We start from the raw sequence: 26,752 nt of genomic DNA, 5'->3' as shown, positions 1-26,752 counted from the left end.
TGTTGTACCTCATTAATAATCAAGGAAATGAAAATTTAAATCACAATGAAATGCCACTGTGTGAAAATCCTTAAAACATAATAAACATTAAAACATCTCATAACAACAAGGATTGGCAAGGATGTGAAGCCACAAGAACTCTTTCACACTGCTGGTAAATGTGTAAATTGGTACAACCGCTTTGGAAAACAGTTTGTCATTCTCTTGTGAAGTTGAAGATCCATATATCTTATTACACAGCACTTCACTCCTAGATATTTATCTAGATCAGTATGTAATTGAAATGTTCATCAGTAGTAGAATAAATAAATAAATTGTGGCATGTTCATATAGTAGAAAGCTATGAAGGACAGTGAAATGAAGGATACAATTTACAAGAGTGAATCCTGATGTGGGGCCATGAGCAAATGGTCAAGAAAGAATTCTTGAGACATTCTCAGTGCAAAAAGGTGCTTTTATTATAGTGTGGGGACAGGGCCCATGGGCAGAAAGAGCTACACTTTTGCTATATGAACCTGGTGGTTATATGCTTAGTGTTCAAGGGTCAGGGAGTATGCAGGGAGTATTAGATAATAAATATCTTCTTTGAATTTCTACTTATAAAAGTACTTTTGCAAGATTTCTCTGGTGCTTATCGTTCAGCTCAATATTAACTATCTGTGAGATGTACAGACAGTCATGAGATCCTTTAAGAATATAGCAACGAGCAGTATTTGATTCTTATCAAAACTGCGCAGGCTGTAGGTCAGCCTTCTTGGCTAAAGGTGATCATTTTCCTGCTTTTATCCTCATCAAATCTCAAATGTTGAATGAAGGTCACAAAAAAAAAATACACATACAGTATGCTTCTCCTTTTAAAAAGTTCATAGATATGGTAGGCAGAATTATGCCCCCCTAAAAATGTTTACATCCTAACCTATGAATATGTTAGGTTACATGGCAAAGGGGAATTAAGGCGCTAATCAGCAGTCATTAAAATAAGATTATCCTGGATTATTGGGGGAGCAAGGAGAGATGCACAGGATCCTTAACATGTTATGGGATCCTTAAAAGCGGAAGGAGACCCAGAGAGGGCAGCATCAGGCCTCTACCTGACATCGCTGGCTTGAAGATGGAAGAATGGAACTATCAGCCAAGGAATGTGGATCGTCTCTAGAAGCTGGAAGAGAGAAGGAAATAGATTCTCCCCTAAAAGCTCCAGAAGGAATGCAACCCTGCCAATACATCTTGGTTTTAGTCCACCATTGAGACTTATTTCAGACTTCTGACTTCCAGAAACATACAATAATGAACTTGTGTTGTTTTAAGCCCCTGAATTTGTTACAGCAACAATAGGAAACTAATACTAAAAATGATGAAGGGTTAAAATTGTCAAGGAAATGATTATCACTAAAATCAGTAGATTGGTTTCTCTTTTGGAGAGGGAAAGAGTTATGATTGGGAAGAGCTCCACTGGGGCTTCTAGGGTACCGGCAGTATCTTATTTATTGGAAAATATGTATGTTTTATGCTGTCTTCTGCATGTATGAAGCTTAACATCATTGCTTTTATAACCAGAAAGAGTTTTAAGAATAATACATATCCATAGTTTTTTTTAACTGAACGTTTTTTATTTTTTATTATTGATGTTTATTTGTTTTTGTGTGTGAGAGAGAGAGACAGAGCGTGAGCAGGAGAGAGGCAGAGAGGGAGACACAGAATCCAAAGCAGGCTTTAGGCTCCGAGCTGTCAGCACAGAGCCTGACATGGGGTTCGAACTCACGAACTATGAGATCATGACCTGAGCCGAAGTAAGACACTTGACCTGAGCCACCCAGGTGACCCCTGAAGGTTGTTTTTTGAAGTCATTTTAAAACACATTTCTTTGACTATAAAATTATTTCTTTCTTGAGAGTATGACAAAAAATATTTTTTATAAACCATTAGTACTTTGCAATATTTTCCATAATATGATCAATGACCTAAACGACTCTTTCGTGAATTTACTCAGTTAACATAAGGAAGAAGCTACTTATCTTCCCAAATTGAAATAAAAATACAGTTTAAGTGGAAGACCTTATAAGAATCCTTAATTCAAGGGCTCCTAGGTGGCTCAGTCGGTGGGCTGAGCAGGCGGCTGGGTAGATTTAAATTTGCTAAATATTAAAAAAATTATTGAGATGCATCTAAGCCTAGTGTATATCTTGCTGTTATTTTTTTCCCCTCCCTAGTTTGGGGACAAAAAAAAAAAAAGAAGTGGTTTGTTTCATTTTCCTGGATTTTAAGTAATTTAACTCTGTAATACACATATTAGGCAAACTGACTTTCAGTAGTCCCTGCTTTGTTGCCTGGAATTGTCATTTTAGAGGGTTAAATTTAAATAAAATTTAAATGAGATTAATTTCTTTCATTTCTTCGACTTCTTTTAAAAGTTTATTTATTTAACTAATTTCTACACCCAACATGGGGCTTGAACTCATAACCCCAAGATCAAGAGCCACATGCTCTTCCCACTGAGCCAGGTGCCTCTCTTTTCTTCAACTTTTAGAATTATACTAATAAAATTTAAACAGGAATTTATAAAAAATAATTCTTGTTGCATTTAGTAAGAAAGAGGTTGTTTACGGTGTGATTCTGTAGGAAATTTTTAGTCTTAAATTAACCGAGTCTTTGACTTTCTCCTAATGAATACAATATGGGGAGGCATTTTGGCAAGATGGTGATCTGTTTCCCAACTTCAGAGTAAGCAGCTCTGAGGCTTGCAGGCTGGTGTGGCCTGGAGGGAATATGTAAATTTGGGGAACATACTGTGACCGAAATGAAAACAAGAGGCAAAAGCCTATGGAGCAACTATCACAATTTTTGAGTTTTCAGTAAGAGTTGTGCCTCTGAGTGGAAGCTTCTGGTGCATTGTAGAGATTGCTTCCTCAGTCTTCGTGTTAACTGCCATTCAGGGTACTCTGGCAGCTTGATCTGAGCTCCAAGGATGAGGCAAGCCATGAATTAGCAAAGGAAAGTAATTCACTTGAAGGAACTTAAGCAGCCAGAGGTAGGATGAACAAGGATTGCATCAAGAACAAGTGACTTCAGTGAAATAGAACAGAAATAGAAATTGGAAGTGATAGATGACAGATTTAATAGGCAAAACAAGATAAATTATCCTAGATTTTCAGGAGAAACAAAGTGACTTGCTTCTAATCATAGCATAAAAGAAAATGAAGAAAAGGGAGGAGCTTTTTTATGTATTAATTTGTGGAAAGGATGATTATTGTTGAGACTTAAATTCCTGGTCTGGAACATTAAGTAGAAGAGTATACCAAAACAGAAAAATAAATAAGTAAGTAAGTAGGTAGGTAAGTAAATAAAAAAGAGGGAGAGAGAAAGAGAAAGAGCAAATGGAGGAGATGCAACAACTAAATGTATAATAGGAGAGCATTTCTCTGATTTGAAGAAAGGTTGAGTTCCAGACCAGAGTGTTGAAGATGATGGGGGCACACAAAAAACCAAGCTGTTTACAATGAAAAATCATCAAGATAATGTGCCAGACTATGCAAGGGGACACTGGAAACTTAGAAGATAGTAAAATAACATCTACAGATTTCTGAGAAAGGAACTGTGCCTATACCTAGCCAAGTATTATTCACATGTTTATGGTGAAAGCAAGATACTTGTGGATATGCAGGAACTCAGGTCCTCCATTTAGGAAAAGCTTTCAGTAAAGGATTCTCACCAAATAATTGCAAACAGAGACTTTAAGATTGGGCAGAAGAAGAGAAGAAGAGAAAAACGGTAGTAAGCAAATGAATCTCACAGTATATTTAACGAAATCTAAATGGATAATGATAGAGTGACTGTATTTCAGCACATTCCTTTGTCTTCAGCACTTCCTGAAAGTTTGCAAACGCTTGATTAGACGCAGGTTCTGTCCTTCTGGCAAGACCACAAATGATGTTCTCTTCTACAGGGAGGCATACAACTTCTGATTGTCATTGTTTTTAATTTTTTTTTAATGTTTATTTTAGAGACAGAGTGTGAGTGGAAGGAGGGGCAGAGAGAGAGAGAGACACAGAATCTGAAACAGGCTTCAGGCTCTGAGCTGTCAGCACAGAGCTCGAGGGGGGGCTTGAACGCTCTAAATGCAAGATCTTGACCTGAGCTGAAGTCAGATACTTCAACTGACTGAGCAACCCAGGCGCCCCTTGTAAAGATAGCCGTTAATACACAATTCTAAACTTTTGTTTTGTTTTGTTTTGTTTTTGTTTTTGAAAGAGAAGGAGAGGGAGGGCCAGAGAGAATCCCAAGCAGGCTCCACACTGTCAACAAAGAGCCAGACATGGGGACTTGATCCCACAAACTATGAAGTCATGACCCTAGCCGAAATTAAGAGTTGGACACTTAACCAACTGATCCACCCAGGTGCCCCAATACCCAATTCTAGATTCTATCATTACTTTTCATTTATAGCTAGAATGCTTACACAAAGATGCCTCTCTTCATCTGTTTGGTTTACTCAGTGGTACAGTTCATATAGGAAAGGTGAGATAAATGTTTGATTTTTTCCCCTTAATCAGTTTACAAGATAATGAATTGGTTCTCTATTATCTTTTGGTGTGGGAGGTGGGAGAGAGATATCATTATAAACCAGTATTATTCAATATATGTGATAGATTTGAGTCCTTTGCAAGTATTATCCTTATTGAAGCTCAAATTGTCTCATCTTTGGCCAGTTGGAGCAAAAAATGTTTCCTGGATCCTTTTGACATGACCCTGATAATCTTTGTAAAGAAAAGGGCAGTATTTTTTGTTCAGTTTTGCTTTGCTTTTCCAAAAACCTCAGAATGTTTCTGTGCTTTTGAGAAGGTGGATTTTAGGGATCCATTGTTTCCTAGGATATTTGATACTTAGTATGATCTTTGGTGTAACTGTAGGCAGATGTGCCTTAGAATTTGTGTTACTTGCAAAAAATAATGGTTTTATTTTTTTCAGTATATGTGGAGATTCAAAAAGAATCAGTATTTCCCGGCAAAAAGATGTAGAGGCATATGTTAAAATGTTTTTTTCAATAGATTAATAAGTATATGAATGTTTACTCTGGACGAGTCTCTACAATGGGAACTCTTGGGAATTCAAACAGTTATGAAACCTGCTTATTTACCTAACATTTCAATAAAATAAGTTCCATTTATTAACATTTCAGTAAAATAAGTTCCATGTAAAATAATATACATTATTTTTCTTTCAGATCTGTCACGAAATCGCCTCTCAGAAATTCCCATAGAAGCATGTCATTTCGTTTCTCTTGAGAATCTCAACTTATACCAAAATTGTATTCGGTATATACCAGAAGCAATTCTAAACCTACAAGCTCTAACATTCTTAAATATTAGGTAAGGATGTTGTTTTTGTTGTTGTTGTTTCTTCTTCTTTTTCTCCTCCTCCTCCTCCTCCTCCTCCTCCTCCTCCTCCTCCTCCTCCTCCTCCTCCTTTTTTCTTCTTCTTTTTTGATTTTTGGTTTCATGTGGTCTTTTCAGTTCTCTCTTGGCTTTCACTAAAATTTACATTATCTGTTCATATCTGCAGTATCAATACATGTTCTTAGGCTGAATTAACAATATTTCCTATGTCCTCCTTGTTTCGCCCTTTGTCTTTAGCTTTGTAACTATAAATGTCATTAGTCTGATAGGATTGCAACAGTCTTATGACTGTGGTTCTCCAGTTGGATTTTCAAATAAGCTTTATCAAATGAGGATAGTAGATCTGAAAGTACTTTCATTCTTGTGATTATTTATTTTTGTGTACTGAGTTCTGAATGTGTAAATGCATTTATTTGACTCATTTCCATTTTTTTATATCTTAGAAGACTTTTTTTTTCATTATAAAAGTTATAAATGTTCATTGGAAAAAATGAGAAAATGTAGAGAGGTATAAAAGATATTCATCAAAATATTGTATCTGAGTTTTTTAATTATAGGTGATATTTTCCTTTTTCTCCAGGCTTTTAGTCAAATTTTTAAGTGAGTTTTTCCCCTCGTCATGAAATACTCAGGAAATATTTTTATATGTAAACATTTTATTGTATAGTTTATATACTTCTAAACCTCGTTTTCCCTCTTGGATATTTAGTTTATTTCAGTTTTTTGCCATGCTAAAAGTAGTATTAACAGAGGCTCTGATATGTAAATGTTTATTTTTCTCTTTCCTTAAGATAAATGTCTAGAAATAGAGTTATTTAAAAAGCTTTAAAGGCTGATGATCTATGCTAGTAAAATCAGCAAAAGATTTTGAAAATGGGGCCAATTGACCCTAGAGAGTAAAAAGTTAAATCTATAAAAGTAATATTTTAACTTACTTTTATCCTAATGATAGATGTGTACTTTTAGCTCTGATTTGCATATTTTTATATAAATAAAAGATTTCTATACTTCAGCTGCATGATAAATTTGAAATCATAACCTGTCACTATAGAACTATATTTGAATCATTTATGTACATTTGATTATAATGTATGTAATGATGAGAGAAGTAGATTGATTACAACTACTTTTATGTTTATAACCCTTTTTTAGAAGGAAGGGGAGAGGATGATAGTCATCTATCCTTTTTTTTAATGTTTATTTAATATGTATTTGATATTTGAGAGAGACAGAGACAGAGCATGAGCAGGGGAGGGGCAGAGAGAGAGGGAGACACAGAATCTGAAGCAGGCTCCAGGCTCTGAGCTGTCAGCACAGCTGACGGGGCTCGAACTCAAGAACTGCGAGATCATGACCTGAGCTGAAGTCGGACGCTTAACCGACTGAGCCACCCAGGTGCCACTACCTTATTTTTTTTTAATGTTTGTTTATTTATTTTGAGAGGTGGGGGAGGGGGGGGCAGTGAATCCCAAGCAGGCTCCATACTCAGTGCAGAGCCTGATGTGGAGCTTGATCTCACCAACCATAAGATCATGATCTGATCCAAAATCAAGGGTCAGACACTTAACTGACTGAGCCACCCAGGTGCTCCTACCGTATTTTTAAATTACTTTATCTTACATAAAATTAACTTGAATAAAGTAATAATATGTGTTTATGTAGCACATCATTATAGAAAGGAGTTTTATGGTCAGGGCCCTGTAGGATAGGTAGATAAGGATTAAAATCCTCAATTTACAGATGAGGAATCTATAAAAAGCAGATAAGTTAAATATCATGCCTAAAACCACAAAGCTGATAAGTGAGGAAATGGAGGCTAGAACCCAAATCTAATACCCTGTTTGCTCCTTCCATGACTTAATGTTTGTCACTTTACTTACTGAGTATAGGATGGGAAAGATGAAAATTTTTTTCTTGAATGGTGGGTTCTAATTATTTTCTTCTTCTACTTACCCATTTAGTCGGAACCAGCTGTCAACATTGCCAGTACATTTGTGTAATTTACCATTGAAAGTCTTAATTGCTAGTAATAACAAATTGGTGTCACTTCCAGAAGAAATTGGACATCTCAGACATTTAACAGAACTTGTAAGTTTTTACTTTTTTATTGCTCCACATGTATGTGTATCCATAGTCGTACCATATTCTGTTTTGTAGTAAGGAAAGATTCAATATTAAAGTGTCTTTTTGAGTTTTTCCAGGTATCAATAGTGAAGTTTTGCTGGTTGATCAGTACTGAAATGCTTCAGCACAGAGTTAAGCAAGAACTGAAAGTACAAGTCTAATAGGCCCACGGGGAATGGGACAAAGTCATCAGAATTAAACTCTAACCAATATTAAGTGATTTCTATGCTAATAAGCTTTTGAGATATAAGTTAACAATGCATTTAGATTTTTACATTAAATCTCAGTAGCGTCAGTGTTCTGAGTTGGGGTGAGCCCCTCTCAGGGACTGGGCACTGCAAAGATCAGGCTTATTTTTTTTGCCTTACATGCTATCTCTAGCACCTAGCTCCCTCTCTAAAGTAAGCTATTCTTTACTGCCTTCTGTTTTCTAAGAAGCTTAACTTTGATGAACCACTCCTTGTTACTCTTTAGTACTTATGTCCTGGGCATGGGAATGAGACTTTTCCCATTTAATCACCTTAGTAACATTATGAATTAGGTATAATACTTATCATCTTATTACAGCTGAAAAAACTAGCACTTAGATAGGTTAAGTAATTTACCCAAGGTTCCATAACTGAGGTAGAATTTTAAACCAATCTACCTTAACTCCAGAGCCCACGTTTCATATTTCTGAGATGGTCCAATACAGTTATGTCCATTGAGATTTGGGAGGATCATTCCATGTAGGTTTATTAACAAAGATAGACATCATGAACAAAAAATACATGTATAATTTAACTGGACCACACAGTAGCTCTCTCTTTTTTTCGGGTGGATTATGAATGTAAACAATCACATGTAAAAATTCACAAATATGTTAAATCTGGAGTCTAGATACTAGACTACTATTTATTTAGAGGCAGTTGGGTCTAGGAAATAAAGTCAAAAATGTATGTTTGTTTATTCAGAACCTGGTTATTTTTTTAATTTTATTAAAATAATTTTTTTTTAATAAGCTCTTGATTCCCACTCAGTGGAACCTGTTCTTACAACATCTATTGCTTCTTTCTTTTATTTCCCCCTTTTATTTAAGTTTATTTTATGTTATTTTTTTAGTAATCTCTACACCCAATGTGGGGCTTGAACTCATGACCCTGAGATCAAGAGTCTCATGCTCCTCTGACTGAACCAGCCAGGCGCCCCTGTTTCCCTTCATTTTTAAGTGAGAGTAAACCTCTATCTTTCAAGATACACATTTTCCAAGAGAAATATTATAAATTACTGTTGTCTTCTGGCTCGGCTCAATTTTCCCTATCCTTTCAACCTCTTTCCTTTTAACTTTGCTGCTCAGAGCATTGGAATAAAAAATACAGCTACTGATTCTACTTCAGTCATTAATTGGTAGGAAAAGTAAAAATAATATTATTTTCTCTAAGAATATTATGGGAAAATTTTAAAATAATGTTTGAAGTTTTTGGCAAGTGGTCTTTTCTAATAGTTAAGTCTATTAATATTTTCTTTTTACTCATATACTAGAGGAGTTTTAAGTGTTAATATGGCATCTTGGAGCTTTTATTAACCTAGACAACTTCCTACTGTTCCCCATGGATTTGTACATTTTCGTGGCTTGTCTCAGAGTTATGGAATTCTGAATTTGTCAGTCTTGGAATCTGTAGTCAGCCTCTTTTCAGAATCTGTGTTATCAAACTGTTGACCAAGATACCAGAAGGCTTACATAATACATGTCTTGGTACCAACTTGATCAAATGCCAATAGGGCAGTATCTATTTTTTCCATAGCCTATGAGTTATGTGTCCTTTACTATTTTCCCCTCACTTTCAGTTTCATAAAGAATGATTTGAGTCATCTTCAGTGCATTTTTATATTCTTGAGCAGGTGAACTGGTATTTTGAAAGTAGGATTTCCTTTCAATTAATTTTATCATTATAATTTTTATCATTGTATTGCTTTTTTCTTCCAGTCTCATTAAAATACATATAAAATAAAATATTGGGGCGCCTAGGTGGCTCAGTCGGTTGAGCGTCTGACTTCAGCTCAGGTCATGATCTCATGGTTCGTGAGTTTGAGCCCCACATCGGGCTCTGTGCTTATGGCTCAGATCCTGGAGGCTGCTTCAGATTCTGTGTCTCCCTCTCTCTCTGCCCCTCCCCAGCTTGCACTCTGTCTCTCTCTGTCTCAAAAATAAATAAATGTAAAAAAAATTGTTTTTAATAAAATAGTGTCCTAAATAGATGTTTTTATACTTTTTTCTCATTTACTTTTTCACTAGAATTTTCATTTGATCTGATACTCAGCTTCCTGTCCACATCTTAAGTCATTTAATTTTTGTTCTCATAAAATTAATGTAGATTCATATAATATTTATAAAATCAGAAGCCTATAAGTTTTTTAAATTAAATGCTAGTACAAACTATGGATTTATTCTTGGACATAGAATCATAATTTTTTTTACAGTTAAGACAGACCATAGGTATTATCTTTATCTAACTTCATTTTACAGATGGTTTAAAGCAGACAAATTTGTAATATTAGAAAAATTCTTTACTTTATATCTTTTTGAAATAGGATGTGAGCTGCAATGAGATTCAAACAATACCTTCCCAAGTTGGTAATTTGGAGGCCCTAAGAGACCTTAACGTCAGAAGAAATCACTTATTACGTTTGCCTGAAGGTAAGAAATGGTGAAATAATTGTTTTATTTTTACTTATTTATTTTTAAAGATTTTGTTTTTAAGTAATCTCTACATCCAACATGGGGCTCAAACTTACAACTCCGAGATCAAGAGTTGCATGCTCTACTGACTGAGCCAGCCAGGTGTCCCGAAATAATTGTTTTATTGTTATTTGTCTTTTTATATTAAAGATCTCTCAGAGCTGATAAGTACAAGACAAAAATATGTAAGAGTTACAGCAGGGGCACCTGGGTGGCTCAGTTAAGCATCTGACTCTTGATTTCAGCTCAGGTTATCATCTCACAGTTCATGAGTTTGAGCCCCCTGTCGGGCTCTGTGCTGACGGCATGGAACCTGCTTGGGAATTCTTTGCCTCCCTCACTCTCTGCCCCTTCCCCACTCATGCACATTTTTATCTCTCAAAGCTAAATAAATAAACATTTGGGATAGATAGATAGATAGATAGATAGATAACATCTAGCCAGTGTTCAAGATATAATGATTTAGTTATTACATGTTTCATTGTGGATTTTAAGTTTATTTATTTTTAGAGAGAGAGAGAATAAGCATGTGCAGGGGAGGGGCAGAGAGCGAAGGAGAGAGAGAATCCACCGCAGACTCCACACTAGCAGCACAGAGCCTGATGTGGTGCTCAAACTCACAAACATGAGATCATGACCTGAGCCAAAATCAAGAGTCAGTTGCTTAACTGACTAAGCCACCCAGTCTAACTTTTAAAAGTTAGATTCTTCAGGGGTACGCAGGTGGCTCAGTTGGTTAAGCAGCTGATTCTTGGTTTTGGTTCAGGTCACCATCTTGTGGTTTGTGGGTTGGAGCCTCGAGTTAGGCTCTGCACTGACAGTGCAGAACCTGCTTGGGATTCTCTGTCTCTCTGTCCCTCCCCTGCTTGTGCATGCTCTGTCTCTCAAAAATAAACATTAAAAAATAAAATAAAAATTAAAAAAATAAAAGATTCTGCAGTGAAAAATTCTAATAACTATAAACCAGTGATTGTATTTTTAGATCTAGTCAGAATTAAGTAGCAACTCAGGGTAGGTTCACTGGAAGTTTCAGTAAGCATAACTACTTGAGAGAATGTATCATGTTTCTGATAATGAGATATTTTGGCATAATGAAAAACATTCCTACATTTTGCACTGACTTAAAATGGACTTGACTTGAACTTAATTACTTTATCCTTCCCTGGAAACATTCAGGTAGGAACTAATGAACATTTGGAGGTGATGTGTAGAGTGAATAATGAATGGAGTGAAAGACTGCACTGGGAGGCTGGTTATCTTAGGCTCACTATAAGCTCTGGTATATGTATTTGAGTGATAAAAGTGATTATACAAATTAGGTATAATTTATCAAGCCTTCAAAATATGAATTCATGAAAGAAAAAGCTTTATAAAAGGAAATGAAAATGGGGAGAACTATTATTTTATTAGATCAGAGTATATATTTCTTTAATTTTATTATGGACAATTTCATATATAAATGAGAGCAGTGATTCATCCAACTACAGTAGTTATCAGCTCATGGCAACTCTTGTGTTATCTGTACTCCCGTCCACTTTCCCTTAACTCTATCCTTTAGAAGGTATTTTCGTGACATTGGTGCTTTAGGTTCTGCTATAAAACATGACTTACAGTGTATAGTAAATATTGAATTGACTAATGATGCTTTTGCTTCATTCTAGAATCCAAATGTTAACACCAATATGACCCAATATGATTTTTAGCTCTAACATACTAGTGTAGCTTTGACATTATGGATGTGAAAATGTCTCAGAAAGTGATTTTTCAGTCTACTTTTATACACCCTACTGTAATCGCACTAGCCAAAATCCTGCTTAACTTTCCTCTCAGTCGCTTTAGCCTGGTAAACTTTTCACCTTGTATTTTCAGAGCCTTCCTCATTTCCTCTTGGGCCTGCTTTCTACCCTCTCAGGAATGTGAATGAAGGCCCCCAGCAGAGCTGAACAAAATCATGGCACAGACCTTACAACCCCAAATTTCAATCCAAGATTACCCTTCTACTCAGTAGAGTAGTAGTAGGTAGTATGTAGTGGGACTCATCTACTATGTTGATCTTTAAAAGCTTACTAACGCAATAATACTGACTTCATATAAGATCATTTAATGAAAACATTGGGATTTTAGTGAAAATGAAAATTTGGGGTTTTAGATGACAATTGCGGTCTAATAGTTTTATCATCTAATTTATTTCTCTATCTGATTTTGAAGGTGTATTCCCAAGAAAATGGTGAGTCACACAAATAATTTTAAATGGTTTTCTATTAGCTTATCTTATAATTTCAGCATATTCAGCTAAACTGAGATGGCAGGAAAGCTTTATTTCAGTAGCTATACAAGTTAGTGTGGAAGTTCATTGTAAGTGGTGGTCTCTGACATTTTACAATTTGGTAGATATTAGTGTCTTTAGTTGTATTGCCATTTTGATTTTAAATTTTAATTGTTATAAAATAATATATCATTCAGAAAGTCAAATAATATTCAAGAAGTTTAGGGGCACCTGGATGGCTCAGTCAGTTAAGCGTCCAACTTGGCTCAGGTAATGATCTCACGGTTCATGAGTTCAAGCCCCGGATTGGGCTTTGTGCTGACAGCTCAGCTTGGAGCCTGGCTCCTGCTTTGGATTCTGTGTTTCCCCCTCTCTCTGCTCCTCTTCTACTCATGCCCTGTCTCTGTCTCTCTCTCTCTTAAAAATAAACAAACATTAAAAAAAATAATAATAAATTCCATTTAATTAACATACAGTGTAAGATTAGTTTCAGGTGTAAAAATATAGTGATTCAACACTTCCATATAACACCAGGTGCTAACCCAAATACTAAAAAACAATTGGGCTCTGTGCTGACAGCTCAGAGTCTGGAGCCTGCTTTGGATTCTCTGTCTCCCTCTCTCTCTGTTCCTCCCCTGCTCATGCTCTGTCTCTCTCTCTCTCCCCTTCAAAAATAAATAAAAACATTAAAAAAAAATTTAAACAAATACCAAAAAAAAAAAAAAGTTTAAAATCAATAATAGCATTCCTCTGCCTCAGCTATCCCCCTCCCCAGCTTTAATGTTTAGAAGCATCTGCCTTCTCTGCCTATGACTCTTTCCACTGGCATTTTTTGACATATATTTCTAATGATGTGCCTTTAAGAGCTTTGCTCAATTTGTCCATTTTGACATTTAATGTGAGCTTCCCATTGTGGTAGATGAGGATTTCACTTCCTTACACACTATCACCATCATCCAAAAACTCTCACCTCCCTCCTACTGTCTTCCCAGTATAGTTTTATCACAACTTCTGATCAAAGCATTATTATTTACATTATTATAACTATATGAATATTGGTCCCTACCAATTCAGTTGATGTACTAATTTCATTTTTTAAAAAAAATTTTTAATGTTTGTTTATTTTTGAGAGAGACAGAGCACAAGTGGGGGAGGGGCAGAGAGAGAGGGAGATACAGAATCCAAAGCAGGCTCCAGGGTCTGAGCTGTCAGCACAGAGCCCAACACGGGGCTAGAACTCACGAACGGTGAGATCATGACCTGAGCCGAAGTTGGACGCTTAACTGACTGAGCCACCCAGGCACCCTGATTTCATTTATTTTTTTTTATTGTTGTTGTTTTTCTGGAGTTAATAATTTATTTTTTTTTATTTGCTTAGTTTTTTTATGTACCTATGGCTGATTCCTTCCTCTTTTTCTAGCAGAGAGAGAGAGAGAGAGAGAGACCATAATTACATAATTTTTATTACACTACATTGTTATAAGTATTCTATTATTAGTTATTCTTGTTCATTTCTTGTGCCTAATTTATAAATTAATCTTTATCATGTATACATATACAGGTATGTATCATGGTATATATAGGGAAAATCATGGTATATATAGGGTTTGGTACTAACTGGTTTCAGCATCCACTGGGGATCTTGGAACATATCCCCCATGGATAAGGGAGGGAGATTACTCAGATACTAGGGCTGGGGATGGGTTGGGGTTGGGTAGGAAAGCACTGAGGTCTCATCATTGTGTAAGACTTTCTCTTAAAGCCTTCATTTTCAACGAGCACCTCATCATCCTGACTTTCCATTGTGCCTAAACTTCCTGAGTTCAAAGCCTTTTGATTCAGTTTCACTAGAGAATAAGTTGTTGACTTCTGTGGTGATTGGAAAGGAGTAGTGCCCTAGCTATGTGAGTTGAGGTTGGGGACTTAGGCACTTGTTTTTTGTACAGATTATCATCTAATTCCTTGGTTATGCCTGTGTTTCTGTGGTATCAGCCTCTGGTTCTTTAGTTCTGTGAGTGGTCACATAGCTTGCTTTTTATTAGTATTCCCATCTGTAAGTAACTAGATTTCATTTTATAGTATCAGTTCATTGTTAAGAAAGAATGGAGATAAATACATTAAATTCACTGTATTTAATTAGAAGCTCCCATAAAACTTGTCTAGTTTTGGGGTGCCTGGGTGGCTCAGTCGGTTAGGCATCTGACTTCACCTCGGGTCATGATCTCACAGTTCGTGGGTTCAAGCCCCACATCAGGCTCTGTGCTGACAGCTCATAGCCTGGAATCTGCTTTGGATTCTGTGTCTCCCTCTCTCTCTGCCCCTCCCTCCCTCTCTCTCTCTCTCTCTCTCTCTCTCTCTCAAAAATGAATAAATGTTAAAAAATTTTTTTAAAAACTTGCCTAGTTTTGAAATACTATTAATTGTTCATTCCCATCTTATCACCCGGCAGAGCTGGCAGAGTTGCCTTTGATAAGGTTCGACTTCTCCTGCAATAAAATTACAACAATCCCCGTTTGTTATCGGAACCTCAGGCACCTACAGATGATCACCCTAGATAACAATCCACTACAGTCTCCTCCTGCACAGGTAAACTATAGTGGATTTGAAGGATGTTGTGAACTTTTTTGACAAAGAGTGAACTTAAAACTTGAAGTTCTATGCATTTATCTTTTTTGTTGGAAATGAAGTTCTTTTAAAGTAAATTCACACACATAGGCATTCTTTAGAAGTCTTGAATAAATGGGATGGAGGACAGGTAATGTTTCCAGAATGTTTTTTTCCTTTCATTGAATTGACTTTTTTTTTTTTTTTTTTTAAGTTGAAGTGTTTTTCCTTGAAGTTTTTCTAATAAAATTTGGGTTAATTTCTTTCTAGTAAGACTTGAATGTAGCCAATGTAAATGCTAGACACAAATAAAAATATTTGGCTTTCAGAACTAAGGATTATCAGTACATTTCTTTTAAACATCATTTTTGTACCTTTTTATTTTCTAAAATCTTTAAGTTCCTCCTTTAATTAATTTGGTCATTTGTTTATCAGTGGCTGATAATGAAACTAATAATAAAGTAATTATAAGGTAGTTTCATACATAGATTCCAGACATCCTATAATCTGAACAACTTTACCAGTGTGTATTTTTCACTATAGAGTTTGTACTCTACAGTTGATTCGTGGTCTTGTTCAAACCTCTGAATGGCAACTCTAAAGCTTTATGAGTAAACTTCATAACTGTAGAAGGATCTCATAATCCTAAAGAATTTATATTTTTACTTGTCAACAGAAATACAACTTTAATATTTAATCATTTCCTGCTTTTCTCTTTTACAGAAAATAGGATTCAAAGCATAATTGTATATGATTGCTGGATTTCTAAAAGCAAAAGTTGCCAGTATAATCCATGGAGAGCAATGCTTTAAATTCCTGACTGTGCCTAACTAATCAGTGTGATAAGTTTACTTGGTATTCTAGCAGTATTTATAATCATAAGTTATTTATTTTATATGTTACTGAAACTTATTCATGACTAGAAACTAAAAATGTGTGTGTGTGTGTATATATATATATATATCACATAAACACATAAAATAACAAATAATATGTTATAATGTAGTGTTAGATTTTTAATATCACTATATATGGTTGCTAGAAATACCTTCTATTTCTAATATACTTTAAATAAAAAGATGATTATGATTTTTAGAAAGGGATACATATATTTCAGATGAGTAATAATTTGGTTGCATTTATGTTATTTTTTTTAGATATGTATAAAAGGCAAAGTCCACATATTTAAGTACCTGAACATACAGGCTTGTAAGATTGCTCCAGATCTGCCAGATTATGATAGGAGACCCTTGGGTTTTGGCTCCTGGTGAGTATGTTCTATTTCTTTATTTAACATGTTCCATCTCACAGGGAATCAAATCGGACCATAAGTCTGCCTGAATGCTTAACTAAAAGGAAATAATTTATTTTGACACTTTTTCTCAGAATACTTGTATTAAGTAAACAGTTGATTACACAGATCTGACAAAGTGTAGTTCTAAGTCAGGGTTTCTCCATCTCAGTATTGTTGATATTTTGGGCAAGATAATTCTTTGTTGTGAGAAGCTGTCCTATAATTCAGAAGATGTTTATCAGTATTCCTGGCTTCTGCAGCACCCTCCCAAAGTGACAAACAAAAATATCTCCAGACATTGCCAAATATCCCCTGCAGGGGTTCCCAGTTGAAAACCAGTGATCTGAGTGACTGGAATGCTGACCTTGGCTCTGCTGTTAACTAGCTCTATGACTTAAAGCAAGTCATTCAGACTTTTGGGGCTTCATTTTTTTCAATAGGGAATGAAGAGTTTGGATTTGATGACCATTAATAATACTTTCAGTATCTTTTAGTCTGAATCCTTTGGCTACATAACACCTGATTTAGAAGGTTATCTCCTTGGCATTCTCAGCCATCTGGAACAATCTTAAGTAGCAGGAATTAAATTCAAAAAGCCTTTAAACAGGCAAAATGGATGTCTCCATCAAGGCCTTATTCAAAAGAGATCCCCTCCAGCTTTCTCTTAGAACCTGTCGTGTTTTACATAAAAGCACAGTCCTGATGAGCTTGCTTCTCATATCCTTGTCTAAAACAGGTTAACAAATTTCTGTTTGGGTAGAGTTTGTAAAAGCAGGCATATTAAAAGTACAAAAAGTAATTTGAAGGAAAAAATTAAACTTAAAAAGCGACACATGTTAAACAAAAGATTCAAGTTAATGGTTAACTCTAAGAGGAAGGAAGATTTGGTATGAAAGAGGCATCAAGGGGCTTTAAAGGTATTAATGTTCCATCCTGTTTTAAAAGTTATGTCTGTTATATTCTTTTTTTAATCAATATGATACATTGCATAATTTTAATAAGATACTTAAAAGCAAGACACACTAAAAACATAGCAACTTGACACCAGTAGGCATATATGCAAAGAACCCTCCATATTTCAGTGATATTTTGTAATTACTATGTTATAGCACAATACAATAATTGATGCTCATAAAGAAAATGCTAAAATATATTAGACATGTCATTTCCAATAAAGGGATATAGGCATTATAGTTTAAATTTTTTTTCATCAGAAATTATTAGAATTAAATATTTAAGTGTTGATGGTGTAAAGGAGTAATCTCAAGCTATCTGAAAATTCAGAACCTGATTTCTCAAGTAAATTAAGTATTACTCCAAAGGGACTTGATCCCTGCCCTTTGCCACAGATGGTGACTTTCTTCTTTACCATTGTATCCCTAGTTCACCTGAGTGTTTGGCACAGACAGTAGACACTCAGCAAATATTTGTTGAAGGAATTAATAGTCCGTTTGGTCACAGAGATGTTATTTCCCTCCTAACCTACCTCTGCTTAAAGTCATCAAAAACAACTTTATGGTGACATTCTGGGTTGTTTTTTTTTTTTTTTTTTTTTTTGCTTTGGCTATTAGATTGAAGATTTACATAGACACTGTGAAGGATATTTAAAATACTAGCTCTAATCTGGTTGTTTAAGCATACAGCAATACAAGTTTTAGTATACTTATTCAAACACACAGGAGAAATTAACCAATATCATATATACCCAGGAAAGATTTCCACAAGAATATCTTAGTTCTAACACTTTTAACTCTAAGAAGACTAAAAGCAGGTATGTGATGTCAAGGAAGACAGAAAAGGTTTTGACAGATGGTAGGGATTAGGTCTGGCATACTCTGTGCTAGTCTAGGCCTCTCTTGGAGGAAGGACTTTGACAGTGGGAAGAATATGAAGGGACCCAGACCATTATTGCCAAGGATTTTAAAATTTTCTCTATTCATTATATCCTTTTCTTTCTTCATTTCTTTTTCCTCCTACCTTGGTTAATTGCTTATAACAGAACTCTTGTCATATTTATTGAAAAAAGTTTTGTTTTTCCTATTCAAAATTTTCATTAAATGTTTTCTAGTCCTGTACTCGTGAAAGATGTACAACAAATAGGGACATCTGGGTGGCTGAGTCAGTTAAGCATCCAACTTCGGCTCAGGTCATGATCATATGGCTTGTGGATTCAAGTCCCGTGTCAGGCTTTGTGCTGACAGCTGGGAACCTGGAGTCTGCTTGGGATTCTGTGTCTCCCTCACTTTCTGCCCCTCTCCCACCCATGCTCGCTCTCTTGCTCTCTCTCTCTCTCTCAAAAATAAATAAAACATTAAAAAAATAATAAAGTTCGTAATTGCTGTTTCAAAAAGAATGGAAGGGAGGGAGGGAAAGAAAAATGTACAATAAATTAACGTAGCTTTTATTTTCCCCCGTGGTGTTAATAATAAACTGCTACTGCTGCCTCTGAGATTGGAGTGTAAGGCAGTGAATGCTGTCTACTGGAGTCCTGGACGTGAGGGTATGCCCAAAGACTAAGGAGGCAGCGTCCACATCTATCAGAATAATGAGCTTTGATTGAGGCCTGTAGTGCTAATTGCAGAACCTGTTTCTCTCAGCCATTCAGTTCTTAGTCTTGAGGACTAATTGATCTTGGGCTAATTTTTTTGTTTGGAGTTTTTAGAGGGAGAAAGAGCATGAGCATGGGAGAGGGGTACAAGGGGGCGGGGAGAGAGAGAGAGGGAGAGAGAAAGAAAGAGAGAGAATTCTAAGCAGGCTCTACGTTCTGCACAAAGCCCAACATAGGGCTCAATCCCACAACCCTGGGATCATGACCCAAGCTGAAATCAAGAGTCGGACGCCCAACTGACTGAGCCACCCAGGTGCCCCTAATTTTTTTTTAATAGAAGAATCCTCATTATAATACTTTAAAAACATTAAGCTTATATATATTTAAAAAAACTGGCAAGAGACATGTATATTTGCAAAGAGATAAAAGGATTAAATCCATGGGGAAATGTATCCTAAATGGAAAGTCTAAATAGCATAATCATGTCATGTTTTTCCAAAGGATTGGTAATTATAGATCTGATATCTCCTAATCCCTATAATAACCCCTCATTATGCTCACTGAATTAATCTGTATTCTATATTTTCCATTTTTTCTGGAGGTATGTTACTTTGTTTGTAATTGTTTCAGAATGTCCTAGAAATTATTTTATATATATATATATATATATATATGAATACATATACATATATACATATGAATAAAATACCTCCTTCAACTTCTCATGCAGCAGTGAATGGGACATTATACTTTCATGTCTCTTTTATTGAGGTAAAAATTAGTGAAACTGCATTGTAGTTAGCAGTACCTTTATTCAAATGCTGTCATGGAGTCAGAATGTCTATACTCTTGGGTACCTGTACTCCTGGAAAGTTCTAGAGTTCACTTAACCCCTCTGGACTTCAGTTTCTTCAACATGATCTTTATTTACCCTGTTGATACCCTAACAGTAGTTCTGAGGATTGAATGACCTATTTCTGAAAGTGCTTGGCTGACCATAAAGTCTTCTGTAAATATTAGGCATTATAATTACTAGCTGTCTACTATGATCTAGGACTAGTTTCGTCCTAAGAGTCCGGTCTTGCTAAAGAGAATTTTTATTAATCCTGTAGCTCTTTAGGTATTCAGTACAAATTAGATGCTGTGGTACTTTTCAAATCCTTAGATGTAACTTTCTGACTACTTGTGTGTAATATAAAAACAGCACACAATCTTCCTTAAGTCATTTTATTTCTAGATGTAAGTATTTCCAACTCTTTTAGCAAGTTGCACTGTTATGATAACTTTTATGTTTTACAGAATGGCACATGTATTTTTCCTTAGTGATCTATAGTGACCTGTACTTTTTTGCTGAGATGATTTTCACCAACTTTATATTACAGACTAAACTTATTTATTTATTTATTTATTTATTTATTTATTTATTTATTTATTTATGGTAATATGGCAGTGAAGAAAGACTAAGTTAAGCAGTAAGCAGGACTAAGAAAAGTCCTGCTTCTGCAGCCCCAGTAACAGGATTAATTCTCTCCAGCAAGCCTGAGCTTGTTGTGAAAGCAATGATTGTCCTTTTTTCATACTCAATATTCTTAGCATCTAGAACACTGTGTCACATTCAGTAAATGTTTGGTGAATTAAACTCAAATGAAGCAGATGTAGTGACTTGTTATAACAGCAAATACTCTCTGAAGGTTATGTTCTTTATAGAAATAATAATAATAAACTTTTATTTAGTGCTTTATAATAGGATTTGTACAAATTCTTAGCTTATATTTTTTCAGTCTTTATGGCAAATCTATGAAGTAGGTGTTGTTAATCTTTCCCCCACCCCCCTTTAAGTGATGAGGAAACAGAAGTTGAGAGAAGTTAAGCAAGTTAATTAAAGTCACATAGCTAGTAAATGATGGTGCCAAGCTGCCAGTCCAGATCTGTTAAACTATAAAACTTGCTATGTTTTGTGCCCCTCACTGCACTGTAGTGACTCACAGTTCACATTCCTGCTACAGAAGAGGCATTTCCACACTTGAGTCCATGTTGTTCTAGGTGGTTTATTAGGGAGATTGGGCTTTCTGACAGGGCATCACTGGAGCCTGGCTGGCAGAACTCTGCTAGGTCTCCTGAAGGCCATATTTATACATAGGGTGACCATGTATCTTGGTTTACTTGTGACTAAGGGTTTTCCTGGGACACAGGACTCAAAGTGCTAAAACCAAGAAAATCCTGAGCCAACCTGAGAATTGGTAAACCTATATGTCTCACTTTAATCTTACCAGTTTAAGCTCTGAGCAAGAGCAAGTATGTGGAGAAGCTAAAGGTAGCAAATAAAGAAGAGAAAGAAAATGATAGCTTATTGCAAAGATTCTATTAATTCTCTTTATGAAAAATTTCTCAGTAATAGCATATCTCGGCCACTTGATAGAATATATATTATGTAGAACAATATCTTCTAGAAATCTGTATTTTTTTTTTTTAAAAAAATACATAATGTTTTAAAATACTGTTCAGTAGGGGCGCTTGGGTGGCTCAGTTGGTTAAGCATCTGACTCTTGATTTCGGCTCAGGTCATAACCTCATGGTTCCTGAGATCAAGCCCTGTATTGGGCTGTGCACTGACAGGACAGAGCCCGCTTGGGATTCTGTCTCTGCCTCTCTCTCTGCCTCTTTCCCTATTCTCTCTCTCTTTCTCTCTCTCAAAATAAATAAAGAAACTTAAAAAAAAATTGGACAAAGACTTGAGTAGGTATTTAACAAAGAGAGATACACCAGTGATCACTATGCACCCCAAAAAGTGTTCAACATCATTAATCATCACGGAAATGTAAATTACAGCACAAGACATCATTACACACTCACTAGAATGACTAAATTTAAACTGACAACAGTGGAGCACCTGAGTGGCTCAGTCAGTTAGGCATCCATCCCTCCATCTCGGCTCAGATCATGATTTCATGATTTGTGAGGTCAAGCCCCGCGTCAGGCTCTGTGCTGATAGCACGGGGCCTGCTTGGGATTCTCTCTCTCCCTGTCTCTCTGGCCTCTTCTCTCTCTCTTTCAAATTAAATAAACGTAAAAGAACTGACACCACCAAATGTTTATTGAGGATGTGGAGCAACCAGTGTTCTCATACGTTGCTTATAGAATTGTAAAAATGGGACATGTACTTTAACATAAGAATTTGGCAGATTTAACTGCTTTGTTGAGGTATAATATACAAATAATAAAATCTATCCATTTTAAGTGTGCGGTTCAGTGAATTTTGGCAAATGGATGCAGTCACGAAACTATCAACACAGTCAAGGTCTATAGCATTTCCATCAACCATTTTCCACTTTACAGTAGGTAACTCAACCCCAGGCAACTACTGCCCTGTGTTCTGTTGATACAGTTTTGCCTTTTCTAGAGTTTCATATAAATGGAGTCAAGTATTATGTAGTGTTTGGTGTATGGCTTCTTAGCAAACTATTTTTGAGATTACTGATGTATTTTGAAATGGGCAAAAGAATGGACATTTCACAAAAAGAAGGTAAATGAATGGCCGACATGCACACAAAATGATACTCGATATCATTAGTCATTGGAGAGATACAAATTAAAACTGCAGTGAGATACCACTTTTCACCTACCATAATAGCTAAGATTAAAGATTGACAACACAAGTGTGGGCAGGTGGAACGCAAATACGTTGCTGGGTGAATGCAAAATAATATAGCTCCTTTCAAAAACAGATTGGCAATGTTTTTAAAAAGTTAAGCCTACACATAACAAATAATTTATCCATTATATTTGAAGGTAAAACCATCAAGAATTTCACTGACATGATGCTGAGCCAAAAAAAGCCAAATTAAAAAAATTACATATGATTCCATTTTTATGAGTTTTGGAATAAGTAAAATTGTATTAATTGTATTGTATTAATTTCTTATTGCTGCCATAATGAATTACCACAAATTTTGATTTTAAACACAAATTTATTATCTTACAGTTTTGTAGGTTCAAGGTCTAAATCTTGGTCTCATGAGGCTAAAATCAAAATACTGGCAGAACTTTGTTCTTCTCTGCAGGCTCTGAGTAAGATACATTTCCTTGCCTTTTTCAGCTTCTACAGAGAGGCTGTCTGCATTCCTTGACTCTTGACCGAGAGTAATCTTCAAGCCAGCATTGCATTACACTGGCCTCCTCTTCTGCCTCCCTCTTCTACTTTTTTTTTTTTTTAAATTTTTTTCAACGTTTTTATTTATTTTTGGGACAGAGAGAGACAGAGCATGAACGGGGGAGGGGCAGAGAGAGAGGGAGACACAGAATCGGAAACAGGCTCCAGGCTCCGAGCCATCAGCCCGGAGCCTGACGCGGGGCTCGAACTCACAGACCGAGATCGTGACCTGGCTGAAGTCGGACGCTTAACCGACTGCGCCACCCAGGCGCCCCATCCCTCTTCTACTTTTAAGGACCCTTTTGATTACATTGAGCCCATTCAAATAATTCACAATAATCTCCCTATTTTAAGATCAGCTGATTAGCAGTTTTATTTTTATCTTCAATCTTAATTCCTCTTTGCCATGTAAAGTAACGTATTCATAGTTCCAGAGATTATGTCTTGGACATCTTTGGGGACTGTTACTCTGCCTTCCATACGAATTTAAGGTGAAAAAAAATTAGAATAGTGGTTATCTCTTAGGAGCACCCTATAACGTGGTGAGGGGAATTGACTGGTAAGGAATGAGTGGGAATCTTCTGGCAAAGTAGAAATGTCTTATATCATGAGAGAGGTGTATATTACAAAGATGTATTCATTTGTCAAGTATGGAGCTTAAGGTGTGTGCATTTCAGTGTATATGAATTTTACCTTAAAAAGTGTTGTTAAAAATAAGAATTGAGGGAGGCATGGTGAATGGGTTAGTAGCATGGATGAAACAAGAATGGCAGTAGGTTGATATTTTTGAAGCTGGATGAGTGCTATTATATTCTTATACTGATATACATTATACTGTTCTATTTGTTTTAATTTGGAATTTTTCATATTAAAAAGTTAAAAGAATTTCCATTTGGGGCACTTGGGTGGCTCCGTCGGTTGAGCGTCCGACTTCAGCTCAAGTCATGATCTCATGGTTTGTGGCTTTGAGCCCCACGTCAGCCTCTGTGCTGACAGCTCAGAGCCTGGAGCCTGCTTCAGATTCTGTGTCTCCCTCTGTCTCTCTGTTCATTCCCCGCTCACTCCGTCTCTCTTGCTCTCACAAAAATAAACAAACATTAAAAAAAAAAAAAAAACTTTTAAAAGAATGCCGATTTAGTTCTAAGGAAGTTAAATCACTAACTGGCATGAGATAATGTTTATTAGTAAAATTGCATTCGGTTTATTTCAGATGTTAATTTTAAAACCTCAAACTTCCCAGTAACAGCCAGACTCTTTTTTGGCAGCCATGAAGAAATGTACTCAGGACGCCCTTATGGAGCCCTTGATTCAGGTTTCAATAGTGTGGACAGTGGTGATAAGAGATGGTCAGGAAATGAAGTAAGTGTTTCTTCTATTCTGCATGTTCTGACCCCTAAGAGGCAATAAAATGATGAAAATGGAAAGATTCTTAATTGAATTCAGTTTCTCATTATGTAAAATATAGAAAAGCCAAAAGAGAGGAAAAAAATCCCACAGAGAGCTACCATTCAGAAATGATATTTTGTTTCTTTGCTGTCTTTTTACCAAGTGTTTTACATGTTTGTTACTTCATTGTTTTGTATAAATAGCTTAATATCCTGGAAAACCAAATAGGCTTAATATCCGGCAAATCCAAATGAGCCAATTACAACTGAAGCCTAAAATTTGCCAGACTGGGTAACCTTGAGCACAGGTGGTAGAAGGGATGCTGAGAGATGAGAAAATAGGACTGCAGGCTGATGGGTAATGAGGCAAGAACCTTAGTGAAGACTATTTAAAAAAAAAATTTTTTTTTTGCAACGTTTATTTTTATTTTTGGGGACAGAGAGAGACAGAGCATGAACAGGGGAGGGGCAGAGAGAGAGGGAGACACAGAATCGAAAACAGGCTCCAGGCTCTGAGCCATCAGCCCAGAGCCTGACGCGGGGCTCGAACTCCCGGACTGCGAGATCGTGACCTGGCTGAAGTCAGACGCTTAACCGACTGCGCCACCCAGGCGCCCCAAGAACCTTAGTGAAGACTATTAACATGCTCAAGATAAATAATTTTCTTAGCTAATTATATCTTTTTTCTCCTGTGTTAAATTTTATTATGCTTTCCCTCTTTAAATTAAAAGGTAGAATATTTTAGCTCTAAATTGGGCTAACTGATGAAATAAGCTTTTGTTAACAAGACTGATAACCTCCCATTTGTAACATTGTTTCACTCATTCCCAAACAAATCAACTTCAGACCACAGCCCATTTGTGATTTGGAATTACTTGTGTGTGAGTGGGTGTGTACATAATTATATCTGTATCCACACAGATATCTGTGTAGATACTTTAAATTCATGTTTATTTATAGTCATATATAATTTCTCATCTCTTTTTAATTGTAGTCGAATATATGTAACATAAAACGGACCATTTTAACCATTCTTAAGTATATTCATACTGTTGAAAAACAATCACCACCACCACTCCAGAACTTCTTTGCTGTTTCTTCTTAAATATAAATTTTAGTGAGCTTATGTTGTGTCCACGCTTTAAATACTGTGTTGTTTAAAGTTTGAAATGTGTTTAAATGTTACTGCTATTTTTTTTAAGCCTACAGATGAATTTTCAGATCTGCCTCTTCGAGTAGCAGAAATTACTAAAGAACAAAGACTACGAAGAGAAAGCCAGTACCAGGAGAATCGCAGCAGTTTAGTAGTAACAAATGGTGGAGGTAGGCATGATTCCTTGTGACAGCCAAAGCCTTTGTAATTATTCCGATTTTTTAAGTGGTCTTTTTCACATCTACTCCTTTTGTTTGTGTATTCTCTCTGTGGTCATTATTTGACCACTTCCAGGAATTCAATTCGATGTGCTTCTTGACATCTACCTTTGCGTTCATCTGGAATTGTGTTCTTCAGGGGGATCTAAATCCAAGTTGTCTTTATTTTGGTATTTAAAAATTTATCATTGGAATTAATTTTTTTTAATTTGTCATTTTTTTAATAGCTCATTAACAGAGCTATTTCTACTTTGGGCTTCTGAGGCAGACTCTTGATTTTAGCATTCTATTCAATCTTGCTTTAGTTTGAATTCCCAAATCCTAAGGTTTAAATATTGAGGGCCAGCTATAATGGAGATATTATTTTGGTTTTCTAGAAATCCATTTGTAAGAGCTTTCATCTTTTTTTTAAGCTTTTATTTGAATTCCACTTAGTTAACATACAGTATTACTATATGTTTTAGGTGTTTAGGTGTAGTTTTAGGTGTATAGTGTAGTAATTCAACACTTCCATATATCACCCTCTGCTCATCACAACAAGTGTACTTCTTAATCCCCAACACCTGTTTATCCCATCTCCCCCACCCACCTCCCCTCTGGTAACCATCAGTTTGTTCTCTGTAATTAAGAGTCTGTTTCTTAATTTCTGTCTCTCTCTCTCCCCCTCCCCCCTTTTCCCTTTGTTTTGTTTCTTAAATTTCACATATGAGTGAAATTGTATGATATTTGTCTTTGGCTTTATTTTGCTTAGCATTATACTCTGCAGCTCTATCCATGTCATTGCAGATGGCAAGGTTTCATTCTTTTTTACAGCTGAAATATATTTGATTGTGTATATATACCACATCTCCTTTATCCATTCATCTGTCAGTGAACACTTGGGCTGCTTCCGTATCTT

The 26,752-nt window shown here is 35.9% G+C and overlaps 1 protein-coding gene across 20 annotated transcripts in view; it reads left to right on the top strand.

Annotated features, from left to right (window-relative positions):
* The window catches only part of LRCH3 (leucine rich repeats and calponin homology domain containing 3), a 148,340-nt gene that overhangs the window by 46,352 nt on the left and 75,236 nt on the right, over positions 1-26,752 (top strand). For all 20 annotated transcript variants that reach the window (XM_045037060.1, XM_045037057.1, XM_045037056.1 and 17 more), the window contains exons 2-8: positions 5,222-5,366; positions 7,355-7,481; positions 10,089-10,194; positions 14,952-15,088; positions 16,264-16,373; positions 24,364-24,457; positions 25,686-25,806. In XM_045037060.1, coding sequence (XP_044892995.1) covers positions 5,222-5,366; positions 7,355-7,481; positions 10,089-10,194; positions 14,952-15,088; positions 16,264-16,373; positions 24,364-24,457; positions 25,686-25,806 — 840 coding nt within the window. The remainder of the gene's footprint in view (positions 1-5,221; positions 5,367-7,354; positions 7,482-10,088; positions 10,195-14,951; positions 15,089-16,263; positions 16,374-24,363; positions 24,458-25,685; positions 25,807-26,752) is intronic.

The sequence above is a fragment of the Felis catus genome, chromosome C2 (genome assembly GCF_018350175.1).
Source record: "Felis catus isolate Fca126 chromosome C2, F.catus_Fca126_mat1.0, whole genome shotgun sequence".
Classification (NCBI taxonomy): Eukaryota; Metazoa; Chordata; class Mammalia; order Carnivora; family Felidae; genus Felis; species Felis catus.
The sequence above is the reverse complement of the archived record's forward strand: the minus strand, read 5'-3'. Positions and strand labels throughout refer to the sequence as shown.